Source organism: Oncorhynchus tshawytscha, linkage group LG08 (genome assembly GCF_018296145.1).
Source record: "Oncorhynchus tshawytscha isolate Ot180627B linkage group LG08, Otsh_v2.0, whole genome shotgun sequence".
Lineage (NCBI taxonomy): Eukaryota > Metazoa > Chordata > Actinopteri > Salmoniformes > Salmonidae > Oncorhynchus > Oncorhynchus tshawytscha.
In genome coordinates this window covers 29892738-29918658 of record NC_056436.1, presented here as the reverse complement: position 1 = coordinate 29918658, position 25921 = coordinate 29892738, and the positions used below count along the sequence as shown (strand labels likewise).

Below are 25921 nucleotides of genomic sequence, written 5' to 3'. Positions count from 1 at the left end.
GAATACTTATGTAAAATTTCAATTTTCTGTAATTAATTTGCAAACATTTCTAAAAACCTGTTTTTGCTTTGTCATTATGGGGTATCGTGTGTAGGTTGATGAGGGGGAAAATACTATTTAATCCATTTTAGAATAATGCTGTAACGTAAACAAAAATGTGGAAAACTGTAGGGGTCTGAATACTTTCCCAAATGCACTGCATACACTATTTTCAGTGTTGACAATGGAGTAGTAAACAGCTGCTTTCTGTGTAGCAAACCCAATGTTTAACACCTCTTTCATTCTTCAATCATACCTGTATTGCAGATAGCTGACAAAATGCTTCTTAAAAAGTAAGCTCCAACCCTGTGTTAGTCAGCAGACACTTACAGGATTCATTAAAGGCTTAGGTTTGTCTTTAAGATATGTTTATTCTGTGTTTTATATCATATTGTACCACAGCTGATGAAAATAATACAAACCAGGTTTCCATCCAACCTTTTTATGCAAGTAAAGTACATCGGAGAAAAAGAATGTCATGAGGCCTGACGGAAATAGAACATTATTTGGTTCACTTTCAGAATGTCGACATAAAATACACTAGACAACGTGGTGATATCTTGATGTCTGTAAAATGAATTATGCTACAAATATTGATATAATAACCATCATATCAAAGTAAACTTGGAGTCACGCGATGATGTTGTGTGGTCCTCCCACTATGACTCATCGGGAAAGCATGCAGTTTATTAGGCTACAAATGAAATAAATTAACTTCACAGGGTAGTGAAAGTACAAGGTGATGAGTTTGATGCTCTTCTCCAATAAATATTGAGGGCCTTATTCTGGTGACATGAGTCGATACTTGGCTGCCGTTTGAAAAATAATCTTGCTCTTTTGTCCATAATAATAATAATCTCATCATGTAGATAGCGCTATTGGCTAAAGCGCACGTGCCAATACCAGAGTGGGCAAACTGCCTATATAAACACATTTTTTGTTGTTGTCAGAAAACCAATCAGTAGAATTCAAATTGTGATGGAAACTTATTTAAGTTGTATTTTGTATTCGGTACGCATGTGTACTACGTCATCAAGCACAGCCTTTATCTACAGTGAGGCAATTAGCTGGGAACATCTCTGGTGGAAAAACACGCATATTGTTTAAAAGCATATTTTCGAATATTCGCATGAAAATCTGTTGCCAATTGGATGGAAACCTAGCCTTACACTAAGTGCCATTTCCTTAGTTTTTTGTTGAAAATACAATCAGAATGTAACAAAGGCCACCAAAATAGAGCTTGTTCTGCAAAAAATGGGTGGAGCCTGGTTGGCTACTTTTTCTATTTGACTGGCTACTCCATGTGCTTGAGGAAAACATTACAGGGTTGGTATCGGCTACATTCTGGAAGCATAATTCCACCTCTTCACCCTCTCTCCTGATCCGTCTGGATACAATCAGGGATGGAGGATTAAGGGCTAGCAACCGGCAGAAATGCAAATGATGATTACAGTCAACCGTTAATCACCAGGGTCAATCAAAGAATCAAACAAACACTATTCTCAGGATCATTACTCACTGATTGGAGTGGCTCTACCATGGACAAACAATGTGACTAAGCTGAATATTGTCGTCCGTGTGATGCTTACATTGCTCTTTGCAGAGACCGAAGTGACTTTCATATAGCCTAGCGTCATGACCTTTGGGCTGCTGGGACGGTCACATGACATTCTACAGAGTAGTGAGGTTTGGTTTCTATTTAGGGCACTGAATCAATGAAGGGGATGATTGGGTTAGGCTAGGGCATCACAATAGGAATGTGTTCAGACAGTACTATCATCATCAATGACCCTGGAGTTTGAGACGCTTTTATCAATGCCGGTGATAGTTTGGCAGCCGCTTAGGGTATCAATGGTTAATATTTGCTGTGAAAGGAGGAGATTTCACATTCAAACCTTCAGTCTCTGCCACATATGGTAATTATCCTGCTTAATTAATCGAAGCAGAGCCTCTAGCACACAGACAGGTTTGATTATATCAAATGAGGATGAATATTGAATCTAAGACAAAAGACAGCAACATTTGCCTCTGCAAAGTTCTAACTAGTTGGGCCTGCCACTGGCAGACAGCTTCTTGAACATGGCAACACATATAGCTGTAATTAATTTTCACCACATGTTCTCAATTACAATACCCACAGGCAGCCATTTTGATAAGACAAACACTTAATGGAGGCACTTTAGTTGCAGCTCTCCCAGTCTTGATCAGAGAAGAGACCTGCTTAGGCCGAGCAAAAAAGCCTAAATCTGCCTTCTCTCCTTCTTGTCCTACGACCCTATCCTCTTTCTCCCTAATTCCCTGATTAGATAGCTTCCAGCAAATAAACAGACATGCTTGGAATGTTGTCCCTCACAAAAAGGAAGGCTCCGGAGTTTGAGAAAGCCACAGTGTTTGAGGATTCTGGGAAAGAGCCCGCGTGTGTGGTTGTGAAGAGTAAACAGTCCCAGGTACACAAGGCAAGGAGAGCGCATGAGAGAGCGAGAAAGAGAGAATGAAGCTTAAATGCTAGCCTAACCATCGGATAGGATGGCATCTTGGAAAAAATCATCATGTTATAAACTAACAAAGTCAGTGAGTAGTGATTGGCATGTTATTCTAGGCCTTGTGGAAATGTCAGAGCAGTGAGCTCACACGTGCATTCAAAGGTTATAAAACTGGCCTCGAATTTTATTAGTCATATGCTTCGTATACATGTGTAGACTAACAGTGAAATGTTTACTTAGGGGCCCTTCCCAATAATGCAGTGAAAGAAAAGAGAAATAGAAAAGTAATATTACACAATAATAAAAGTAATAAATAGACCATCAGTAATGATAAATTGTCTATATACACAATGGGTATCAGTATCGAGTAGTGTTGTCAGAATACCAGAATTTTGACTTCGATACTGATACCAGGTTAAGTATCATGATTCTCGATACCATCACAATACTCAATACCAAAATGATACCACTGCAAAAAAGAAGGCATATTAACCAAAGTCACAAAATGGCACTTGATCCAGACAGATAGTCAGCTACTGCTCTGTTCAATTGTTGGGCATTTTATGAGTTCAATATCATTATCCTCAGATGGGGCCACAGTGTCTCCTGACCCCTCCTGTCTCAGCCTCCAGTATTTATGCTGCAGTAGTTTGTGTCGGGGGGCTAGGGTCAGTTTGTTATATCTGGAGTACTTCTCCTGTCCTATTCGGTGTCCTGTGTGAATTTAAGTGTGCTCTCATTCTCTCTTTCTTTCTCTCTCTCGGAGGACCTGAGCCCTAGGACCATGCCTCAGGACTACCTGACATGATGACTCCTTGCTGTCCCCAGTCCACCTGGCCGTGCTGCTGCTCCAGTTTCAACTGTTCTGCCTTATTATTATTGGACCATGCTGGTCATTTATGAACATTTGAACATCTTGGCCATGTTCTATTATAATCTCCACCCGGCACAGCCAGAAGAGGACTGGCCACCCCTCATAGCCGGGTTCCTCTCTAGGTTTTGGCCTTTCTACTGAGTTTTTCCTAGCCACCGTGCTTCTACACCTGCATTGCTTGCTGTTTGGGGTTTTAGGCTGGGTTTCTGTACAGCACTTTGTGACATCAGCTGATGTAAGAAGGGCTATATAAATAAATTTGATTATATATATATATATATATATATACACACATATATATTTTTTTACATCAACATTTTTCAGAGACAGCCAGGTATGCATTAATGAATGATTTATACGATTAATTTTATTTTTATCAATCTAACGACATAACGGTAATAATTGATTTGAATGGTAAATCTCTATTGATAAACTGGATAAATCAAGATGTAGCCTAGGCCTATTCATGCATAGACTTATAGACCTTGTTTTTCTGATTTAATTGGGATACAGATGACAAACTTCTACATATGCACAATTGAGAGAATCCTGTCGGGCTATATCGCCGCCTGGTATGGCAACCGTGCCACCCGCAAACGCAGAGCTCTCCAGAGGGTGGTGCAGTCTGCCTAACGCATCACCGGGGGCAAACTACCTGCCTTCCGGGACACCTACAGCACCCGATGTCACAGGAAGGCCAAAAAGATCAAAGGACAACATCCACCCGAGCCACTGTCTGTTCACCCTGCTATCATCCAGAAGGCGAGGTCAGTACAGGAGCATCAAAGCTGGGACCGAGCGACTGAAAAACAGCTTCGATCAAGGCCATCAGACTTAAATAGCCATCACTAGCACATTAGAGGCTGCTGCCCTATATACATAGACTTGAAATCACTGGACACTTTAATGATGGAACACTAGTCACTAGTAATGTTAACATATTTTGCATTAATCACCTCATATGTATTTACTGTATTCTATTGTACTGCATCTTAGTCTATGCAGATCTGACATTGCTCGTCCAAATATCTACGAAACTGTTCAATAGTTTGCGGTCACTTGGAAATGTCCTTGTTTTTGAAAGAATAGCACATTTTTTTGTCCATTAAAATAACATCAAAATGATCAGAAATACAGCTTAGACATTAGAGGTCGACCGATTAATCGGAATGGCCGATTTCAAGCTTTTATAACAATTGTTGATCTGCATTTTTGGACGCCGATAATGTTCGATTACATTTCACTCCACGGGGAGACTGCGTGGCAGGCTGACCACCTGTTACGCGAGTACAAGTTGTTAGCTAGTATTAAACTTTAATTATAAAAAAAAAAAATACACATGGTTGATGATATTACTAGTTTATCTAGCTTGTCCTGCGTTGCATATAATAAATGCAGTGCCTGTTAATTTATCATCGAATCACAGCATACTTCGCCAAACGGGTGATGACTTAACAAGCGCATTCGCGAAAAAAAGCACTGTCGTTGCATCAATGTGTACCTAAACACAAACATCAATGCCTTTCTTAAAATCAATACAAAAGTTAAAAATTAACCCTGCATATTTAGTTAATATTGCCTGCTAACATGAATTTCTTTAAACTAGGGAAATTGTGTCACTTCCCTTGCGTTCTGTGCAAGCAGAGTCAGGGTATATGCAGCAGTTTGGGCCGCCTGGCTTGAACTGTGTGAAGACCATCTCTTCCTAACAAAGACCATAATTAATTTGCCAGAATTTTACATAATTATGACATAACATTGAAGGTTGTGCAATGTAACAGCAATATTTAGACTTAGGGTTGCCGCACGTTGGATAAAATACGGAACGGTTCCGTATTTCACTGAAAGAATAAACTTTTTTTTTTTTTAATGATAGTTTCCGGAACTGACCATATTAATGACCTAAGGCTAGTATTTCTGTGTGTTATTATATTATAATCAAGTCTATGATTTGACAGAGCAGTCTGACCCCCCTTGGGTTATGCAGTGGCGGAGATCTTTGTGGGCTATACTCGGCCTCGTCTCAGGATGGTAAGTTGGTGGTTGAAGTTAATGATCGGCTATGAAAAGCCAACTGACATTTACTCCTGAGGTACTGACCTGTTGCACCATCGACAACTACTGTGATTATTATTATTTGACCATGCTGGTCATTTATGAACATTTTAACATCTTGGCCATGTTCTGTTATAATCTCCACCCGGCACAGCTAGAGGGCCCACCCCTCATAACCTAGAGAGGAACCAGGCTTCTTCATAGGTTTTGTCCTGTCTAGGGAGTCTTTCCTAGCCACCTGCATTGCTTGCTGTTTGGGGTTTTAGGCTGTGTTTCTGTACAGCACTTTGAGATATCAGCTGATTTAAGAAGGGCTATGTAAATAAATTTGATAGGCAGCAGCAGGCTCGTAAGCATTCATTCAAACAGCACTTTCCTGCGTTAGCCAGCAGCTCTTCGGTGTGCATCAAGCATTGCGCTGTTTATGACTTCAAGCCTATCAACTGCAGAGATTAGGCTGGCAATACTAAAGTGCCTAGAAGAACATCCAATAGTCAAAGGTATATGAAATACAAATGATAGAGAGAGAAAAATAGTCCTATAATAACTACAACCTAAAACTTCTTAACTGGGAATATTGAAGACTCATGTTAAAAGGAACCACCAGCTTTCATATGTTCTCGTGTTTTGAGCAAGGAACTTAAACGTTAGCTTTTTTACATGGCACATATTGCACTTTTACTTTCTTCTCCAACACTGTTTTTGCATTATTTAAACGAAATTGAACATGTTTCATTATTTATTTGAGACTACATTAATTTGATTTATGTATTACATTAAGTTAAAATAAGTGTTAATTCAGTATTGTTGTAATTGCCTTCATTACAAATATATAAAAAATAAATATATTTTTTTATATAAAATCGAACGATTAATCGGCATCGGCTTTTTTTTTTGGTCATTCAAGAATCGGTATCGGATTTGAAAAACATAAATCGGTCACCCTCTAGTAGATATTGTTAATGTTGTAAATGACTTTTGTAGCTGGAAACGGCAGATTTTTTTTATGGAATATCTACATAGGCGCACAGAGGCCCATTATCAGCAACCATCACTCCTGTGTTCCAATGACACGTTGTGTTAGCTAATCCAAGTTTATCATTTTAAAAAGGCTAATTGATCATTAGAAAACCCTTTTGCAATTATGTTAGCACAGGTGAAAACTGTTGTTCTGATTAAAGAAGAAATAAAACTGGCCTTCTTTAGACTAGTTGAGTATCTGGAGCATCAGCATTTGTGGGTTTGATTACAGACTCAAAATGGCCAGAAACAAAAGGACTTTCTTCTGAAACTCGACAGTATATTATTGTTCTGAGAAATGAAGGCTATTCCATGCGAGAAATTGCCAAGAAACTGAAGATCCCGTACAATGCTGTGCACTACTCCCTTCACGGAACAACGCAAACTGGCTCTAACCAGAATAGAAAGAGGAGCGGGAGGCGCCGGTGCACAACAGAGCAAGAGGACAAGTACATTAGAGTGTCTAGTTTGAGAAACAGGCGCCTCACAAGTCCTCCACTGGCAGCTTCATTAAATAGTACCCGCAAAACACCCGTCTCAACGTCAACAGTGAAGAGGCGACTCCGGGATGCTGGCCTTAACAGTTTCAACATTTCCTAATGCTTTATCACATTATTTAAGTGTGTTAACTTCTGTGCGGCATGAGTGGGGAGCTGACGTGATGCAGCCCAGACTCCCAGTGCAGGCTAAGAGGAGCAGGCATGGTGCTTTTTTTGCTATAAGGGGGACATCAGCAGCACTGATAGTTGATCTATAAGACACATTTGACAGAAGTACTAAAAGTCAAAAAATTCTTCATGTTCTAGTATCTATTAGATTTAAATAACTATTTAGCCATCTTATGACTTGCGGGTAGAAGCTGTTCAGGGTCCTGTTGGTTCCAGACCTGGTGCATTGGTAATGCTTGCTGTGCAGTAGTAGAGAGAACAGTCAGACTTGGGTGGCTAGAGGCTTTGACAATTTTAGGGTCTTCCTCTGACACCACCTGGTATAGAGGTCCTGGATGGCAGGGAGCTCAACCCCAGTGATCTACTGAGTCGTACGCACAACCCTATGTAGCGCCTTGCGGTCGGATGACAAGCAGTTGCCATACCAAGCGACGATGCAGCCAGTCAAGATGCTCTCAATGGTGCAGCTGTATAACTTTGAGGATCTGAGGGCCCGTCCCATACCAAATCTTGTCAGCGTCCTGAAGGGGAAGAGGCGTGGTCATGCTCTCTTTATGACTGTGTTGGTGTGTGTGGACCTTGATAGATCCTTAGTGATGTGGACACAGGAACTTGAAGCTCTAAATCCACTCCACTACAGCCCCATTGATCTGAATGGGGGTATGCTCGACCTTCCGTTTCCTGTAGTCTAAAATCATCTTCTTTGTTTTGCTGACATTGAGTGAGAGGTTGTTGTCCTGGCACCACACTACCAGGTCTCTGACCTCCTATGGGCTGTGGGCTGTCTGAGTCATCAGTGATCAGTGTCGTCACCAAAAGTAATGATGGTATTGGAGTCGTGCGCGGCCATGCAGTCGTGGGTGAACAGGGAGTACAGGAGGAGACTAAGCACGCACCCCCGAGGGGTCCCCGTGTTGAGGGTCAGTGTGGCAGATGTGTTGATGTCTACCCTCAACACCTGGGGGCAACACATCAGGAAGTCCAGGATCCAGTTGCAGAGAGAGGTGTTTAATCCCAGGGTTCTTAGCTTAGTGATGAGCTTGGAGGGCACTATGGTGTTGAACACTGAGTTGTAGTCTATGAACAGCACATTCTCACTTAAGTGTTCCTCTTGTCCAGGTAGGAAAGGGCAGTGTGGACTGCAATAGAGATTGCGTCACCTGTGGATCTGTTGGGGCGGTATGTGAATTGGAGTGGGTCCAGGGTGTCTGGGATGATGGTGTTGATGTGAGCCATGCCTAGCCTTTCAAGACATTTCTAGGCTACAGATGTGAGTGCTACGGGGCGAGTCATTTAGACAGCCTACCTCTGCGTTCATGGGCACAGGCACTATGGTGGTCTGCTTGAAACATGTAGTAATTACAGACTGGGTCCAGGAGAGATTGAAAATGTCAGTCTAGACAGTTGCCAGCTGTTCAGCAGGTGCTCTAAATACTCTTCCTGGTAATTAGTCTGGCCCTGTGGCTTTGTGAATGCTAACCTGTTTAAAAGGTCTTACTCACATCGGCTACGGAGAACATGAACAGACAGTCGTACGGAACAGCTGGTGCTCTCATGCATGGCTCAATGTTGCTTGCCTCGAAGCCAGAATAAAAAAGGCATTTAGCTCATCTGGTAGGCTCACAGCTGGGTTTTCATTTGAAATCAGTTGTAGAGGATGGTCTAATTAACACATCCACAATAAGAATACACATGGACCTCTTCACTGGCCAGAGAACAAAAGAAGAGGGGAAGCACTCCCAGCAGTCATCTTTCCCTTCTTCTGCTCATCTTACAACTGTAGTCTACATCAAAGCTCCTCCCATCAGCAACAAGGGTACTCAGACTGCCAGAGACATGGACACAGCTAAGTTCTGACGAAGAGTGACGATGACAAAGACTCAGCCAAAGAACTTCTCCATTGGAAAACAACGGATGAAAAATACACTGCATGAAAAAGTGCAACAAACAATTATTTCCTCACTGCGTAAACAGACTGAAAATAACACGGCTAAATGTGTTGAGATGTGTGTAATGAGATTTTTTAAAAGTGAATGTGCGTGCTATTCTGACAATTAACAGCTATATTACCCTTACACCCAAACAGTATACGGTTTGATATCTGTGCGATCAGTCTTCAAACAGGCAGTGGAAGACAGTGTACAAAGTATCCTCCATTTACAGTTGAAGTCGGAAGTTCTCATACACCTTAGCCAAACACATTTAAAAACTCAGTTTTCACAATTTAATCCTCGTAAAAAATGTCCCGTCTTAGGATCACCACTTTATTTTAAGAATAAAAAATGTCAGAATAATAAGAGAGAATTATTTATTTCAGCTTTTATTTCTTTCATCACATTTCCAGTGGGTCAGAAGTTTACATACATTCAATAAGTATTTGGTAGCATTGCCTTTAACCCTTTCATGCATGAATTCCAAATATCTCTAACGGTCACCCCAGCGTGAGTTTTTTTATGCACGTGATGTTAGAACGTTCTCTCCATTCCAGAATGTGATTGTTCGGTAACAGTACATTTAATCGGCGCTGCCCTCAAACCAAAGCACGCAGCCTGTTTTTATTTGTCCATTTTAAATTATTTTCTAATAAGTTTTTTATTTCTAATAACAGTTTGAAATGAGGTGTGTTCCGCCTCATTCATTCACATACAAGTAGTCATTTTTACTTTTGCGGACCAATTAATTTTGACATTTCTGACCCGGACAAAATTCCCCAAACACTTCTCAATTGTTTGTGCAGTTCAAGTCTGCAGACATTTGCTCATCTGCCGTCCTGCTCACACGTGTTCATGTTTTCCACCTGTCGCCTGCATCGCAATCAAAGTTGTTTTCGTTACCAATAATAACTTTAGAAATGTGTGCGTTTCTATCAAAGTGCCTTATTACGTTATAATAGTTTCTGCATGTCATTTCTACTGTAGCATAATATTTTGGGTATATTCCTTATAACCGTGGACACGCAATGTTACGTTACTCATTTCATAACATTTATGGTGTTATACTCAATGATTAGGTAGCTAGCTACATTCTTCTATTAGCTCTGGAAAACAATGCTAATTGCGTCAGGGAAGTATTAGCATGTGTTGTATTTTGAAGCTACCCTGGCTTTATGACTCCCAAGTGGCACAGCGTCTCCGTGCTAGAGACGTCACTACAGACACCCATCTTCAAATCCAGACTGCATTTCTATCAAAGTAAGTGCCTTATTACGTTACAATAGTTTCTGTGTGTCGTGTTATACTGTGTCTACTGTAGCTCACTGTGTGTATGGAACATAATATATTTGTGTATATTCCATATAACCGCAGACACGCTAGGTAACGTTACTCACCTTTTATGGTGTTATATTAAATTGTGCTTATGTAGCTAGTTACATTCTTCTATTAGCTCTGTAAAACAATGCTAAATGCATCAGAAGATGTTGTATTTTGACGCTACCCTGGAAAAATTTAGAAATATCTTATACCACTTGGTCGTTTTCTGAGTGCATTCCACAAAGCGGTTTATCAGGTCAGCCTTATCCACTGCCCCCATTTTGAGGTTATAGTCAAGCACGCAGTCTGGTTTGATGATTCTCTGTCTGGTTAGTTTCTCTCTCCCGTCAGGTGGTCCAACTTCCCTGTGGCTGACATGGTTGCTGTATGGACAGAGGAGAGGACATGGACGTCTCGTTTGTCATGGAACTTTACTGCCAGCTGTTAACATTTTTTATTTTGTATAACGGGTCCTTTAGGATGGCAGTAGCGTTGTTGATGAAATGCAGTCATAGCAGCAGAACTAGAAAGCAGTCTTGGGAAAAGAGGGTGGCAAAGAAGGGAGTTGCAAACATAGGATCTCTGCCCCAGTATTCTCTTATGGAGTTCCTCTTTACTGTCACCAGAAATGTATACATTTCACTAATTCACCCCCCCACTCCAGACTGGGACTCATCAACACAAACAGCAGGGCCAGAAGGGGTGAAATGGCTGGCAGCCTTCCAGCTACCACAGAACTCCTGTACTATCGGTCTTCCTCCGTCACCACCAGCATCTTCAAAGGGAACTGGGACTTTGTCAGTCGACAAGGGGTCCTCTGTCACTGTCAGAACCTGATTCCTGACATTCAGACTCATTGTCAGATTTTATTTTAAATCTCCATTTCTGAGTTGTCTCCTTTTGAAAGACATTGCTAATGCTACAGCTTAGCTCATTAGCTACGTACATAACACTGAATGGCTCAGAGCGGGAGTGAGAAGTTACGTGATTGACTATCAATAAATCACTATCAGAAAATGTTTTGTGTAGTGTTCCTATATTTACTATTTTATTCACGTTTTTCAATTACCGGTGATAAATCATGCATTCCGATTTTTGCATAGATTGTAAAGGGCACATAGTATGTGTGTAAAATAATGTTTCAAAGGTTGTACTGATTATGAGCTAAGCTAATTCCAGCTGTGTGTGGAGCCATGTTTGTTGACATACAATGTATTCTGGGTTTCACTTGATCGTCTGTCGGACCAAAGATGCTATAGCAAAATGAGGTAAGAGTTCAAATTTTTTGAGGACTTCCGGAAATTAATGGTGGGATGTAGATGACACACCCCTTCAACATGTTTACTATAAACAGACCAAACACATCTCGTCTTCTCTTATTATCTTCAGTTTCTGTGAGGAAAAAAATGCATGGCTGCGCGCTGAAACTAAATCGTCGGATTACTTTCAATTTCTATAAAGTTTTACATAGTTATTTCGATCAATGGTGAGCTCACCCGTGATGTGATTAATTATACATAGTAATTGCTATTAGCAAATTCATGATGTAGTTTATGTCAGCCTAGAGCTAGAAAATATGACAGCTTGTGTGGGGTCAATCTTTCCTCAGTTAGTGCTAGGACAACTCTAGCTTACATTTTTCCGGTTAGGATGATTGTGTTATGCTATATATACACTGTACTTCTGTGAATATCTGAACATTGCATCCCAAAATAAACTGCTCACATTCTGGACATAACTTTGTAAGGACTGTGTTTGTGTAAATAGTTTCTGAAAAAAGTGTGGCCAGCTCAAACTCTGATTGTTGCGTCATTCGAAACTGGCCGTTCTAAACGAGCATTCTAAATGAGTGTTCTAATCACACAGGTGTGATGGTACGCTTCAGGGACCACTGTAGAACGGTCACACCCGTGTGATGGTACGTGTGAAAGGGTTAAATTGTTTAACTTGGGTCAAATGTTTTGGGTAGCCTTCCACAATAAGTTGGGTGAATTTTGGCCCATGAATTTTCGCTCCTGACAGAGCTGTTGTAACTGAGTCAGGTGTGTAGGCACCTTGCTCGCACACGCTTTTTCAGTTCTGCCGACAAATGTTCTATAGGATTGAGGTTAGGGCTTTGTGATGGCCACTCCAATAGCTTGACTCTGTTGTCCTTAAGCCATTTTGCCACAACTTTGGAAGTATGCTTGGGGTCCATTTGGAAGACCCATTTGCAACCGAGCATACCGTCCTGACTGATGTCTTGAGATGTTGCTTCAATATATCCCCACAATTTTTCATCCTCTTGAAGCCATCTATTTTGTGAAGTGCACCAGTCCCTCCTGCAGCAAAGCACCCCCTCAACATGGTGCTGCCACTCCCGTGCTTCACGGTTGGGATAGTGTTCTTCGGCTTGCAAGCCTACCCCTTTTTCCTCCAAAACATAACGATGGTCATTATGGCCAAACAGTTATACTGTATTTTTGTTTCATCAGACCAGAAGACATTTCTCCAAAAAATACGATCTTTGTCCCCATGTGCAGTTGCAAAACGTAGTCTGGCTTTTTTATGGCGGTTTTGGAGCAATTGCTTCTTCATTGTTGAGCGGCCTTTCAGGTTGTCGATATAGGACTTGTTTACTGTGGATATAGATACTTCTGTTCCCGTTTCCTCCAGCACCTTCACAAGGTCCTTTGCTGTTGTTCTGAGATTGATTTGCGCTTTTCGCAACAAAGTACGTTCATCTCTAGGAGACAGAACGCGTCGCCTTCCTGAGCGGTATGACGGCTGCGTGGTCCAATGGTGTTCATACTTGCGTACTATTGTTTGTACAGATGAACGTGGTTCTGTCAGGCGTTTGGAAATTGCTCCCAAGGATGAAGCAGACATGTGGAGGTCTACAATTGTTTTTCTGAGGTCTTAGCTGATTTCTTTTGACTTTCCCATGATGTCAAGCAAAGAGGCAGTGAGGTTGAAGGTAGGCCTTGAAATGCATCCAAAGGTACACCTCCAATTGACTCAAATGTCAATTAGCCTATCAGAAGCTTCTAAAGGCATGACATCATTAAAGAATTTTCCAAGTGGTTTAAATGGCACAGTCAACTTTGTGTATGTAAACTTCATACACACTGGAATTGTGATACAGTGAATTATAAGTGAAATAATCTGACTGTAAACAATTGTTGGAAATTTACTTGTGTCTTGCACAAAGTAGATGTCCTAACCAACTTGCCAAAACTATAGTTTGTTACCATGAAATTTGTGGAGTGGTTGAAAAACGAGTTTTAATGACTCCAACCTAAGTGTATGTAAACTTCCGACTTCAACTGTATGTGAACAATTGATTAACGCATGACCTGGAATAAGTCACAGAACAATGCAGGTAATGAATGGGGGCGGACCCAGCCCCAGGAAATATTCCCTCAACCCGAGCCAATCACAGCTCTCCTGACAGGAAGCCTCACCTCTGAATGTGTGAACACCAATCCTTGTGTTCGGACAGCGACCAGCCGTATGGTTGCTGTCATTTATGAACCACCAAGGACTACCACGCGCAGGGACCTTGATATACTGGACTACTGAAATGGTTTGGTCTGGACTCTACACCACCATGGAGGATATACCTCGAAGCTAGGGGGCACTATTTTCATTTTTGGAAAAATAACGTGCCCAAAGTAAACGGGATATTTTTGTCAGGACAAGATGCTAGAATATGCATATAATTGACAGCTTAGGATAGAAAACGCTCTAAAGTTTCCAAAACTGTAAAAATATTGTCTGTGAGTATAACAGAACTGATATTGCAGGCGAAAGCCTAAGAAAAATCCAAATCCAATCAGGAAGTGACTCATGTTTTGAAACCGTTGTGTTCCTATGCACCCCTATTGGCCATTGAAAGGGATATCAACCAGATTCCTTTTTCTACGTATTCTCTAAGGTGTCTACAGCATTTTAATGTAGCTTCAGGCCTTTATGTTAAAGAATGAGCGTAAACGACTACATTGCGTAAGTGGCCAGCTGAGGGCTCTGAGTGATTCTTGCGTAAGACAGAGGTAGTCATTTTTCCTCTCGCTCCTACTGAAAAGCCAATTGTTCCAGTTGATATATTATTGAATAGAAATTTGAAAAACACCTTGAGGATTGATTATAAAAAACATTTGCCATGTTTCTGTCGATATTATGGATATAATTTGGAATTTTTTTCGCCGTTGTCTTGACCGCTATTTCCGGTGGATTTCTCAACATAACGTGACCAACAAAGAGGTATTTTGGGTATAAAAATAATCTTTATGGAACAAAAGGAACATTTGCTGTCTAACTGGGAGTCTCGTCAGTGAAAACATCCGAAGATTAAAGGTAAACGGTTAATTTGATTGCTTTTCTGATTTTCGTGACCAAGCTTCCTGCTGCTAGCTGGACATAATGCTATGCTAGGCTATCGATAAACTTACACAAACGCTTGTCTTGCTTTGGCTGTAAAGTATAATTTCAAAATCTGAGATGACAGGGTGATTAACAAAGGGCTAAGCTGTGTTTAACTATATTTCACTTGTGATTTCATGAATATTTTCTAGTAATATTTTTTTACCGTTGCGCTATGCTAATTAGTGTAGTTTATGACAATTCTCCCGGATGGGTAGTTCCAAGAGCTTAAGAGTATCCAGATCAATCTCGCCAATCTTTTCTCCGATTTGAATGCGAGCGTGAAACCTGTTACTTTTATGATTAATATCTATACTTATCCTATAATCCCTGCCTAGTTTCATTCTGAAAGATAAAAAATAACTGTTAGTGATTTATTCTCTAGCCCATCATATTAGTACATACCTTTGCCACCACAATCTTGATTATTCATTCATCTTGTACATTCATCCCTCTAGTGGTGTGGGGGCTGTGCTTTGGCAAAGTGGGTGGGGTAATATCCTTCCTGTTTGGCCCTGTCCAGGGGTGTCCTCGGATGGGGCCACAGTGTCTCCTGACCCCTCCTGTCTCAGCCTCCAGTATTTATGCTGCAGTAGTTTATGTGTCGGGGGGCTAGGGTCAGTTTGTTATATCTGGAGTACTTCTCCTGTCCTATTCGGTGTCCTGTGTGAACTTAAGCGTGCTCTCTCTAATTCTCTCTCTCGGAGGACCTGAGCCCTAGGACCATGCCTCAGGACTACCTGACATGATGACTCCTTGCTGTCCCCAGTCCACCTGGCCGTGCTGCTGCTCCAGTTTCAACTGTTCTGCCTGTGATTATTATTATTTGACCATGCTGGTCATTTATGAACATTTGAACATCTTGGCCATGTTCTGTTATAATCTCCACCCAGCACAGCCAGAAGAGGACTGGCCACCCCACATAGCCTGGTTCCTCTCTAGGTTTCTTCCTGGGTTTTGGCCTTTCTAGGGAGTTTTTCCTAGCCACCGTGCTTCTACACCTGCATTGCTTGCTGTTTGGGGTTTTAGGCTGGGTTTCTGTACAGCACTTTGAGATATCAGCTGATGTACGAAGGGCTATATAAATACATTTGATTTGATTTGATTGCTTTACCCTGGTTATTTCTAAATAAAATCTCCTTTGTTTTTGTAAAATATCTCCAAGAATGCATTGCCTTAGTTACAATTATAACTATTTAAAAATGTCTTGCTGACTTATAGCAAGTGGTACTGTTAATAATTTCACAGTAATAAGCGTACACACTACCTTACGCCATGATAGTTTTCAAGCCCTGTCACATCCAACGAGCGTCAGAGTTGGAGTAGTAGGATTCGATCCTAGTCCAGGTCGTAGCAGGATTTCTTATAAGCGTTTGGACTACAGTACTACTTCTTAAAAGCGGTAGCTCTGGTCTTTAGCTCAGTGCAGATGTTGCATGTAACCCATGGCTTCTGGTTGGGATATGTACTGGAGGTCGACCACTTAAAAATCGACTTGGCCAATTAATTTGGGATGATTTCAATTTTTCATAACAATCGGTGATCTGCATTTTTGGCCGCCGATTATATTGCATTCCACGAGGAAACTGCATGGCAGGCTGACCACCTGTTACATGAGTGCAGCAAGGAGCCAAGGTAAGTTGCTAGCTAGCATTAAACTTATCTTATAAAAAAAACTATCAATCTTCACATAATCACTAGTTAACCTAGTAATATCATCAACCATGTGTAGTTAACTAGATTGTCCAGCGTTGCATATAATCAATGTGGTGCGTGTTAATTTATCATCGAATCACAGCCTAATTCGCCAAACGGGTGATGATTTAACAAAAGCCCATTCGCGAAAAAGCGCAATCGTTGCACGAATGTACCAAACCATTAACATCAATGCCTTTCTGAAAATTAAAACACAGAAGTATATTTTTTTAAACCTGCATATTTAGTTCAAAAGAAATTCATGTTAGCAGGCAATAAGCAGGAAATTGTGTCACTTCTCTTGCGTTCACTGCACGCAGAGTCAGGGTATATGCAACAGTTTGGGCCGCCTGGCTTGTTGCAAACTAATTTGCCAGAATTTTACGTAATTATGACATAACATTGAAGGCTGTGCAATGTAATAGCAATATTTAGACTTATGGATGCAACCCGTTAGATAAAATACATTGTTCCATCAACATTGTTCCATCTGCTGCATTGACCATGCAGACTGAATGCAATTGTCTTGTGGTCAAGGAAAAACAAATGCACTCCTTGAGTGACAGGGGGCGGGGCTAGGTCTGTGTGGAAAGCCATGGAGAGAGATGACTCAGGTAGAGAAGTAAACTATAAAAATGGATGTTACACACAGTGTATCACATTTAACAAACCAAAGATTAAAATACCATCATAGAAGGTAAAGTAAAAACCCAAACCGGTACGTGCATCAACACCGGTATATCGTAAAATACAGTATACCGCCCAGCCCTACATGTGCGTATGGTCACTGTGAGAATGGCATCGTCGATGCACTTATTAATGAAACCGGTGACTGATGTGGTAAACTCCTCAATGATGTCGGATGAATCCAGAAACATATTCCAGTCTGTGTAGCTTAGCATCCACTTCATTGAACCACTTCCGTATTGGTACTTCCTGTGAGTTTTTAAGCAGGAATCAGGAGGATAGAGTTATGGTCAGATTGGAGTGAGAGCTTTGTATGCGTTTCTGTCTGTGGAGTAAAGGTGATCTAGAGTTTTGTCTCCAACTTTGCACAGGTGACATGCTGGTAGAAATGAGATGAAATAGATTTGTTTCCCAGCATTAAAATCGCCAGCCACAACATTGGTCAAAGGCAAAATTATCCAAGATTAGACCAGAAATAGATCCCACTTGTAACCGATGTAAGCAGGCTCCTGCTACATTACTGCCATGTTGTAGACATGCCCGAAATTGAAAGATTTCTGGATATCAATGAGACGTATTCTAAGATACTGGAGAGACCTATAAAACCTTCTGCCTGTATATAATTTTACAAGTGGCACCCCCTCTAAACAGTTATATAGCAAACATGCTGTCATTTACTAGTCTTCTAGCTAGATGTCTTATACTATTTATGTGGAAGGATCAATCTCCAATGGATATAGGAAGGCATGCAACATCTCAAACTAGAGAGATGAAAATGTGCTAGGGGTTCTGCAATTACATTTTATAATATCTGGCTACCTTTCCTATCCTTTGTAGAAGACATGGAATCCAGCTAATTTCACAACTCCATAAACCAACACAAATTAAAATTTGTATCACTATTTTTAACTCTTCTTTACTTTTTGTTTGATTATATTCTTAGTTTTTTTTGTTATTTGCTTATGGTACTTATGGTAAATTCTACATCATGCCTGCTTTATTTAAGGTGGAGCTCTGTTGGAGCATGGGGGGTTAGTGTGGGTTTGATCAGGTAGGGGATGTGTGTGTGTGTTTTTCCTCTCTCTGTTCTGTCTGTACTAAGATTTTTTTTAATTAAAACTGAAAAAATAAGAAAGAGCATGTTCTTGTTTGCTTATGGCCCTATACAGCCCTATACAGCCCTATACAGCCCTATACAGCCCTATACAGCCCTATACAGCCCTATACAGCCCTATACAGCCCTATACAGCCCAGCCCTATACAGCCCTATACAGCCCTATACAGCCCTATACAGCCCTATACAGCCTCTGAGCAGCACAGTAAATTTTAACATTTCGTGGCACCTCAATCATGTTTCAAGATTGTAACTGCTGTTTGGCATACGTGTGTTGTACCTGTTAACAATACAATCATTAGGCTCCTACTTAAAAAGTGCTGTCCCTAAATGGGTCTAAAACTACCCCACAAATTAGAGTAGCCATTATCTTGTCATGTGAATCTGACTGCTGTACCTAGATCACTTCCGTCAAGCTTCAGTGGAGGATAATGTGTCTGACAAAAAAACAGCCATTGGATAGAAAAACAAGCAGCGAAAGGAATGTTGATAGCTCCCTCAGTTATGAGGTGTTAACTGTCTCAGAGCTTCCTGCACTCTTTCATTCGAGTGCACTGCCCTCAGTGCCCTGAGCAGCAGGTGCGGTGGCCTAGGTGAGAGATCTCTCTAACACTCATAATGAGTGACGAGCATCAGCGTCTGAGAGCACAGGAGGTGAACGAGGCCCTGCTAACACTTACTCATGTCTTTGCTCTCTGTTTTTTTCCTCTTGCATGAGTTCTTTTTTTCAACTGTTCGTTTTTTAGGGCCTTTGTGACATTGAAGTGGTTGGAAGGTTGTTCCAACTGTAAAAAGACATACCACAGCTAACCAGACAGACACTGTGTGCAACTGAGCTACAGTAAGGTAAGGCCTACCTCAAAAGATCACACACCATCTTACAGATGTGAGTGAGGGGAGAAACCAAAAGCAAATCTATTGGTTGCAGGGGCCTCCTCTATCAGTGTGCTCCTGTCAACGGTTTGGGGTGTCATATCTGTGCCCAGCCCTTAGTGTGAGCATTACACAAATGCACATTTTGCATAAAAGAGAATGACCTCTCAACCCAGTTTCCAGGAGGCCAGGCAAGCGATCTGCAGTAGCTTAAATCAGAACATAAATTCCATTGTCTTTTACACTACATCTGAGGAACCCCAATAGTTTTAGCTTAGGGCCTATGAGGGCTGGAGTTACAGTTAGCAGCAATCTTGTTGTCTTTACCTTGATACTCTACAGGCTGACAAAGGGCAATAAAATACACATTTTCAGAATACTAATTTTCTTCAGATACTTCTGCATTTTGCGATTGGTTCAGGCAAATATTGTCGCTCTTTGCAGGTGCATCTGAGCTTTACAGGAAGCCATAGCTGCAGCCCTGCAAGAGGGGAGGGTCTAGAGAGAGTGTTTCCTATCGAACACATCGACTCTAGCAAGAAAGCCATTTCACAGTCATCTTGAGAATGAATACCAATAACACACATGGCCTGTGCACATACAGACTCAATATTTTGAGTTCCATTTTATCAGTAGCTTGAAGAGCCCCTTGTCCCTCATCACTCTCCATGCATAACACACACAGTGTGGGAGGAGCAGCACTTTGGCTACACCCACGATTGCCATATCCTTCTCTCCCCAACAAAGCCAAGACTCCTTCTCTATAACAAAGCCAAGAAGACTCCAATTCATTTGCCTCATCTCAAAGGAGAATACTCTTGATTTAAAAAAAGGTCAAACTGGTCCACATGAGCAACATCCAATTAGTGTCAAGTGTGACTAATTATAATCTGACAAATGTGTGAGATGAAGTCTGAAACCTGAAACAGTAGCTAATTATAGCAGATTGAAACACTTCATTAAGCACAGTTTACAGCGAGGAGACATTATACATGTTAAAACCTCTAGGAGATGAAGAAGCAGCCCATTCAGGCACAGTAGAATGATTAGGTTGATCTTGTTGGATACAAGGGTAAATTGGTTTAAAGGAAATTAGTCCCACAAAATTGATAAAAATGGCAGTGTCTCAAACTAGGCTACTTTGTGCCAACTGGGAACCACCACAGCCATGAAATGAAACAAGACCATCCTTTATGCTTGTCAGTGGTAGAGCTCTTCAAGCTTGTTTATGTAGTCATAAGCGTAAAATAATGATGCATCTATATGTAAGTGGTGGGCGAGGAGCACGCTTCCCTAATCCTGTAGGACCCATGGGGGTGCCAGGGTACCTCTACAGAAGAGCAGATGGGTCTCCTGCCTTGCTGCCTGTGCCCAACACTTCCTCCTGGTCAGAGCATGTCCTGACAGATGGGCCCAGGATCATGGACCTGGCTAATCTGCACTACTCCTCCACTTAAAGGCACAGTCAAGTTACATCCCTCGTTCTTCACCTCCAGAAAGTCTCACCATCTCTAATGCACAGTCCAAAAGGTCTGGTTATACCTTAACTGTCCTACAAACAGTCTGTCAGTGCTCAAACATGGGTAGTAACAAAGAAATGACTTACCAGTAGGCCTCGTTTGTCTTTCTCTGAGAAAATGTACATGAGGTGGCAATATCACTCAATACAAACTTGCCTAAAAACTTCTAAATTGGCAATAGTTTTTTTTTTTCAACTTCTACGGCTAATATATATTATCTGACAATATAAGCTCTCATAGAAAAAATGGCGTCACGGACAAAACAGGATAAATACTGTTGACTCATTAGTGAGCACACAGAGGATAGGATAAAACTTAAGTAACTGCACAGGCGCTTTACAAAATGCATAGGACTACCTCCAAAGGAAATTCCGGGGCTCGCATTGCTGTCACTTCGCTTTCGGGCGGAAAGGCATGCAAATATAAAATGCCTCCTGCCTTGCTCTACCTACTGGGTCCTTGTCACGTCTGCGCTCAGCCAAAGTTGACATCTCGACAATACACACCAACTATAAAAGACTCGGGATGTCAATGTTATTCCGGAAATATGGAAATTCGTGCAATTGTTTTTTACTCGTCCTCGTAATAGCAGTGCATGTTGAAACACTTTTGTGCTAAATTTTGATGCAACGTTCAGATAAATTCAAGAGTCGGTTCAAATGAGTCAATAAATTATCATGTTGAGGTTACAGGCCTAAAACGCAATTAGTATGACACATGGGATAATCCGCATATCACACAAAGAAGATTGTAAACCATAATATGCAGAAATGTCTAATAAACTAAGCAGTCTACTTCGGTGAAAGCACTGACACATTAATTCGGCTCAGCAAGTAGAAATACACATTGTTACGACAGCATTACTCCCACATTTGCACGCGTCTTGTATTTGCTTAAAAGTACGGATCCATGTAATTCAAGTATTGGCAACAAAGTAACACCACAGAATTTAATCAATTTGTTAATTTACTTACGCTTTAAGTGGGTTCTGAATGACAGCCGCCATTTTGCTACACGGTAACGCAATATCAGAGTCTTGCAGTTCTGAGTGAATCCTACGAAAAACCAACCAATCGGGGCTCGGGGTGGGTCCGTGAAGGTTTTGTTACTTTAATTTCCGAGGCAAAACGGAGAATGGAAAAACGAAAAAGGTCTGTTTTTCGTGTTTGTCGTTTCTGAATTAGAAAAACGAAAATCAACTTATTTTCTCATATATAGTGTCAGAATTTGACATGGAATAATGGAAAACAAATAACAACATCTGTTACATTTCTGATTTTGGTTTTGTTCCCACCTGGAAGTACACGCCCCTTTATGTAATATTCATGGTGCTTAGGGTTGCGTTTACAGCCTAGGCTGTCAGCACAAAGAAAATATTAGACTGTGTGAGTGTGACAGGAACTAATTATGAAGTTAGCATGCCAATATAACAAACTCAACAACAACTGAATAAAGTTGGCTTGCATTGGCTGGCTGGCTGGCTAGGGCTAGCTAGCCAGTGCCCAGCTAGCCCTAACTGGTTACTGGCTATAGTCATGCTAGCCAGAGCTACCCATTGCCCAACCAGAGCTACTGCAGAAAAGTGAGATTTCTCCATTACTTTCTGTAGCTAACTTAGCTAGATCTTCTGTCAGCTGATGGTGTTTATTGACAGAGTAATAATGAAGAGCAGTTACTGGAAATAATTGGCACTTTGCATAGCTAACTTAGCTACAGATGTAGGATCTTAATTTGAGTCAGTTTGCAGCAGAAAAAAATATCCTGCAGCAACAGGAAATGTAGATTATTAATTAATGAAAACATTTTGTAGGGGGTGATACATTTTCAAGTCTGGCATTTTAAAATGGAATTACAAACTTTAGAAGCCTTTTGAAACCTTGAATACACTACAATTTTGCATTTCCTACTGGGCAGAATTATCAGCAACAAAAGAGTGATCAAATGAAGATCCTAAATCTTTATTGCTTACACAAACAACAATATCCAATTAAGCTATAGTCAGTACACACACAGTGTGTGTGTGTGTGTGTGTGTGTGTGTGTGTGTGTGTGTGTGTGTGTGTGTGTGTGTGTGTGAAGTCTGACTTTTATCACAGGAGAAAAGCACAGTACTGCATTTTAGCTGATCACCATGAACTTCATGTAGTTAAATCTGCCTATACAGTAAGTTAAAATAAGCCTTTTTATTGGTATGGGTTGTCATGACTGTCCTGTGAAGATCCGAATGGGTCAAGTCAGCTTGGCAATGGATGACAGTAACCAGACCCTCTCTCACACACAGAGGGGGGAGGAGGGACCTGGTGAGGAGTTGACACCTTATACCATGTTATAAATCAAGGAGAGAGAACATCCCTCTCCAAATTCACACAGGAATGTTTCTTTGTCTCCAGAGACTTTTCCCGCCTAAACTCTAACGCGTTCTAAAGCGAATACTGAAACAATATTCATAACAGAGAATGTAGGGAATGGTCAGAGGCGAGCTAAAGAATAAAAATGTCATATGGGTTGTTATTTTGTGATTTTGTGTCATTAAAAGTGTTATAAAGGAAATACTGTAACTTGGAAAGTATATACACTACATGTAAGGGAAAGGGGGATACCTAGTCAGCTGTACAACTGAATGCATTGAACTTAAATGTGTCTTCCACAATAATGTGTCTTCCAGAATAATTTTGCACGCCCAATTTTTCAGTTTTTGATTTGTTAAAAAAGTTTGAAATATCCAATAAATGTCGTTCCACTTCATGATTGTGTCCCACTTGTTGTTGATTCTTCACAAAAAAATACAGTTTTATATCTTTATGTTTGAAGCCTGAAATGTGGCAAAAGGTCGCAAAGTTCAAGGGGGCCGAATACTTTCGCAAGGCACTGTAGATGTAAAAAAATGTAACTAGGCAAGTCAGTTAAGAACAAATTCTTATTCAGAATGACGGCCTACTCCGGCCAAACCCGGATGACGCTGGGCCAATTGTGCACCGACCTATGGGTTTCCCAATCGCAGCCGGATGTGATGCAGCCTGGACATCTTGCACTGAAATACAGCACCTTAGACCACTGTGCCACTCGGGAGCCCACATTCATGATTTCTTACTCAAAATGGGCAGCGGTTTGTGTAAAAAGTATATGATTACTGTGAGAATAGTTCCTAAAATGTATCAATGATAAGTGTCTCTTTCTCTCTCTCTCCCTCTTCATCTTCTTTGTAACAAGCCACCATATGTTGTGTTAGTCCGCTATGGACCTTTTCCTAATGTATTGAGGGTGTATGTTTATCCTGTATTATAATTTAGTTTGCTAGTAAATAAATAATTAAACCAATTACACACACACACACACACACACACACAGGACCATTCACTCAGCTCTATCAAGTGGACATGATGCTCTCAAGGTCATGCACTACCGCCTCCTACCACACCCGGGTTGAGAAGCAAGAATCCTGTCCCCATGACTGTAAATTTGCATATTTCTCTAACCCTGCTGTACTCTACTGTGCTGAGACAATATGACTCTAGAACAGTTTAACACTATTTTAAATTGAATGCTCAACAGTGATTATCTCTCTCTCAATTCAATTAAAAGGGCTTTAGTAGCATGGCAAACATATGTTAATATTGCCAAAGCAAGTGGAATAAACAATCACAAATCAACTGTTAATTCTCTCTCTCTCACTCTGTCTTGACAATCCTCACAGTTCATTCACATATGCTATGTAAGCTGGTTGCTGGCACCTGCAGGCCTGTTTGAAGGACAACTGGACAGAACATATCAGAATTCTTGGATTTCAGCTGAGACTCTCCTTCCCCATCCTTCAAGGAAAGCTCCTTCTTTACACTTCCTGTTTGGCATGCTGCCCTCAAGGTGTGTCTCTCCATTTATCTCATGTTGTATGGTATTGCCTATAGATGACCCTGAGACTCTGCTGGGTTTTGCTAACTTTCTAATGTTAGCTAAGTGCACTACCAGTAATACCGTATATCCCGGTGTCATGACATTGCCCTGTTGGTGAGGTTTATGACCCCCATAAATACCTTTTCCCCTTTCCTCTCTCTACTCTACAGATTTGACTCTTTGAAAGCCCTTTGTTAACATAGGGAGAGTCTGGTAACATCAAAAGGGTGGGGAACGGAACCATATTTCGGTAATCCAATCAGTTGAAAATATCCGTTCGTACTTAAAGAATATGATGTCAGATCAGTTGTCGTCTGAGACATTATTACTGATGATAGGATGACATTAACTGTATCTTGGAAGGTCTACACATTCTAGTTATCAGATTCACATGGAATTGTTGTGCAATTTAAATGTTTAAATATGAAGCTATTTGTGAAAAGATTAAATGTAATTTTAGATTCTAAATGAGAAAATTGTTTTCATAAAAGTAAACTCTGCTCACTCAAAGGCCCCGCCCAAGTGAACAGACATTGGTTGTGAACTATGAAACACGCTCTTCTCTCCACCACTACAAAAGCCCCTTGACGAAAGTCAATTTATGTTCCCGACGACGTGAGGACTGATGTCCGTACGTTAAAAGGTCTAATACCAACTACAGAACTAAGCCAACCTCAGCATGAGCTCTGGTTGCGTAAGGTTGAACGACAACAACCTAACAAAATTAGCAATGTGTTCCCGGTGACGTGAGGACTGCTGTCCATACATTAAAAAAGGGCGATTTCAACGTGGAAGTGACGATCGACATGCTGGAAGGATGCATTTCGACTATACCAGCCAGAATATAGCATGAGCTTATAGTATGGCAACTTGGTATGAACTTTGAACTCTTATTCACTAAAGAAGTGATACATCCTAGATGTCGAGTTAGCAGCAGCAGCAGCTGTAAACGTGCGTGGCTAGGAAAGGACAGACAACCTCTTCAGAAAGACAGGGTACTACAATGTATCCGTCCTACCACACGACGACGGTACTACAACATATCCATCCTACCACCAGACATATTCTTCAAAGGACAAGAGATCTCTGCTGGGCAACCCAGCCTTCCATCTACGATCAATCTATGGGAGCGCAGCTCAGAGTAAATATTTCTTGCATTTTCCTTTTCCAAATGGGCGGTTATTTAGAATGCATAAGATTCTGTATTTACGATAGCATAGCTTCATAAGGTCCGATAGAGACCCAATCCTTTCGTTCCTTAGTCTTCCTGTGCTTTCATTTAAACCCAAACCCCTTTCTTTGTGTAACCAGCCGTCATATCGGTTCCGGCCGCTAGGGACGTTTCCTTTTA

The 25921-nt window shown here is 41.0% G+C and overlaps 1 protein-coding gene across 3 annotated transcripts in view; it reads right to left on the bottom strand.

The window, feature by feature from the left end:
• Positions 1-21800, bottom strand: part of LOC112256676 (zinc finger protein DPF3) — a 47452-nt gene extending 25652 nt beyond the window's left edge. For 2 of the 3 annotated variants that reach the window (XR_002954456.2, XM_024430085.2), the window contains exon 1: positions 21655-21800. Coding sequence is in view for 1 of the 3 variants with exons in the window: in XM_024430085.2 (XP_024285853.1) it covers positions 21655-21686 (32 nt within the window). In the remaining 2 variants the exon portion in view is untranslated. Of the gene's footprint in view, positions 1-20766; positions 20918-21654 lie in introns of those variants that run through there. The other variant, XM_042325397.1, reaches the window with a different exon arrangement.
• Positions 21801-25921: the final 4121 nt, after the last annotated feature.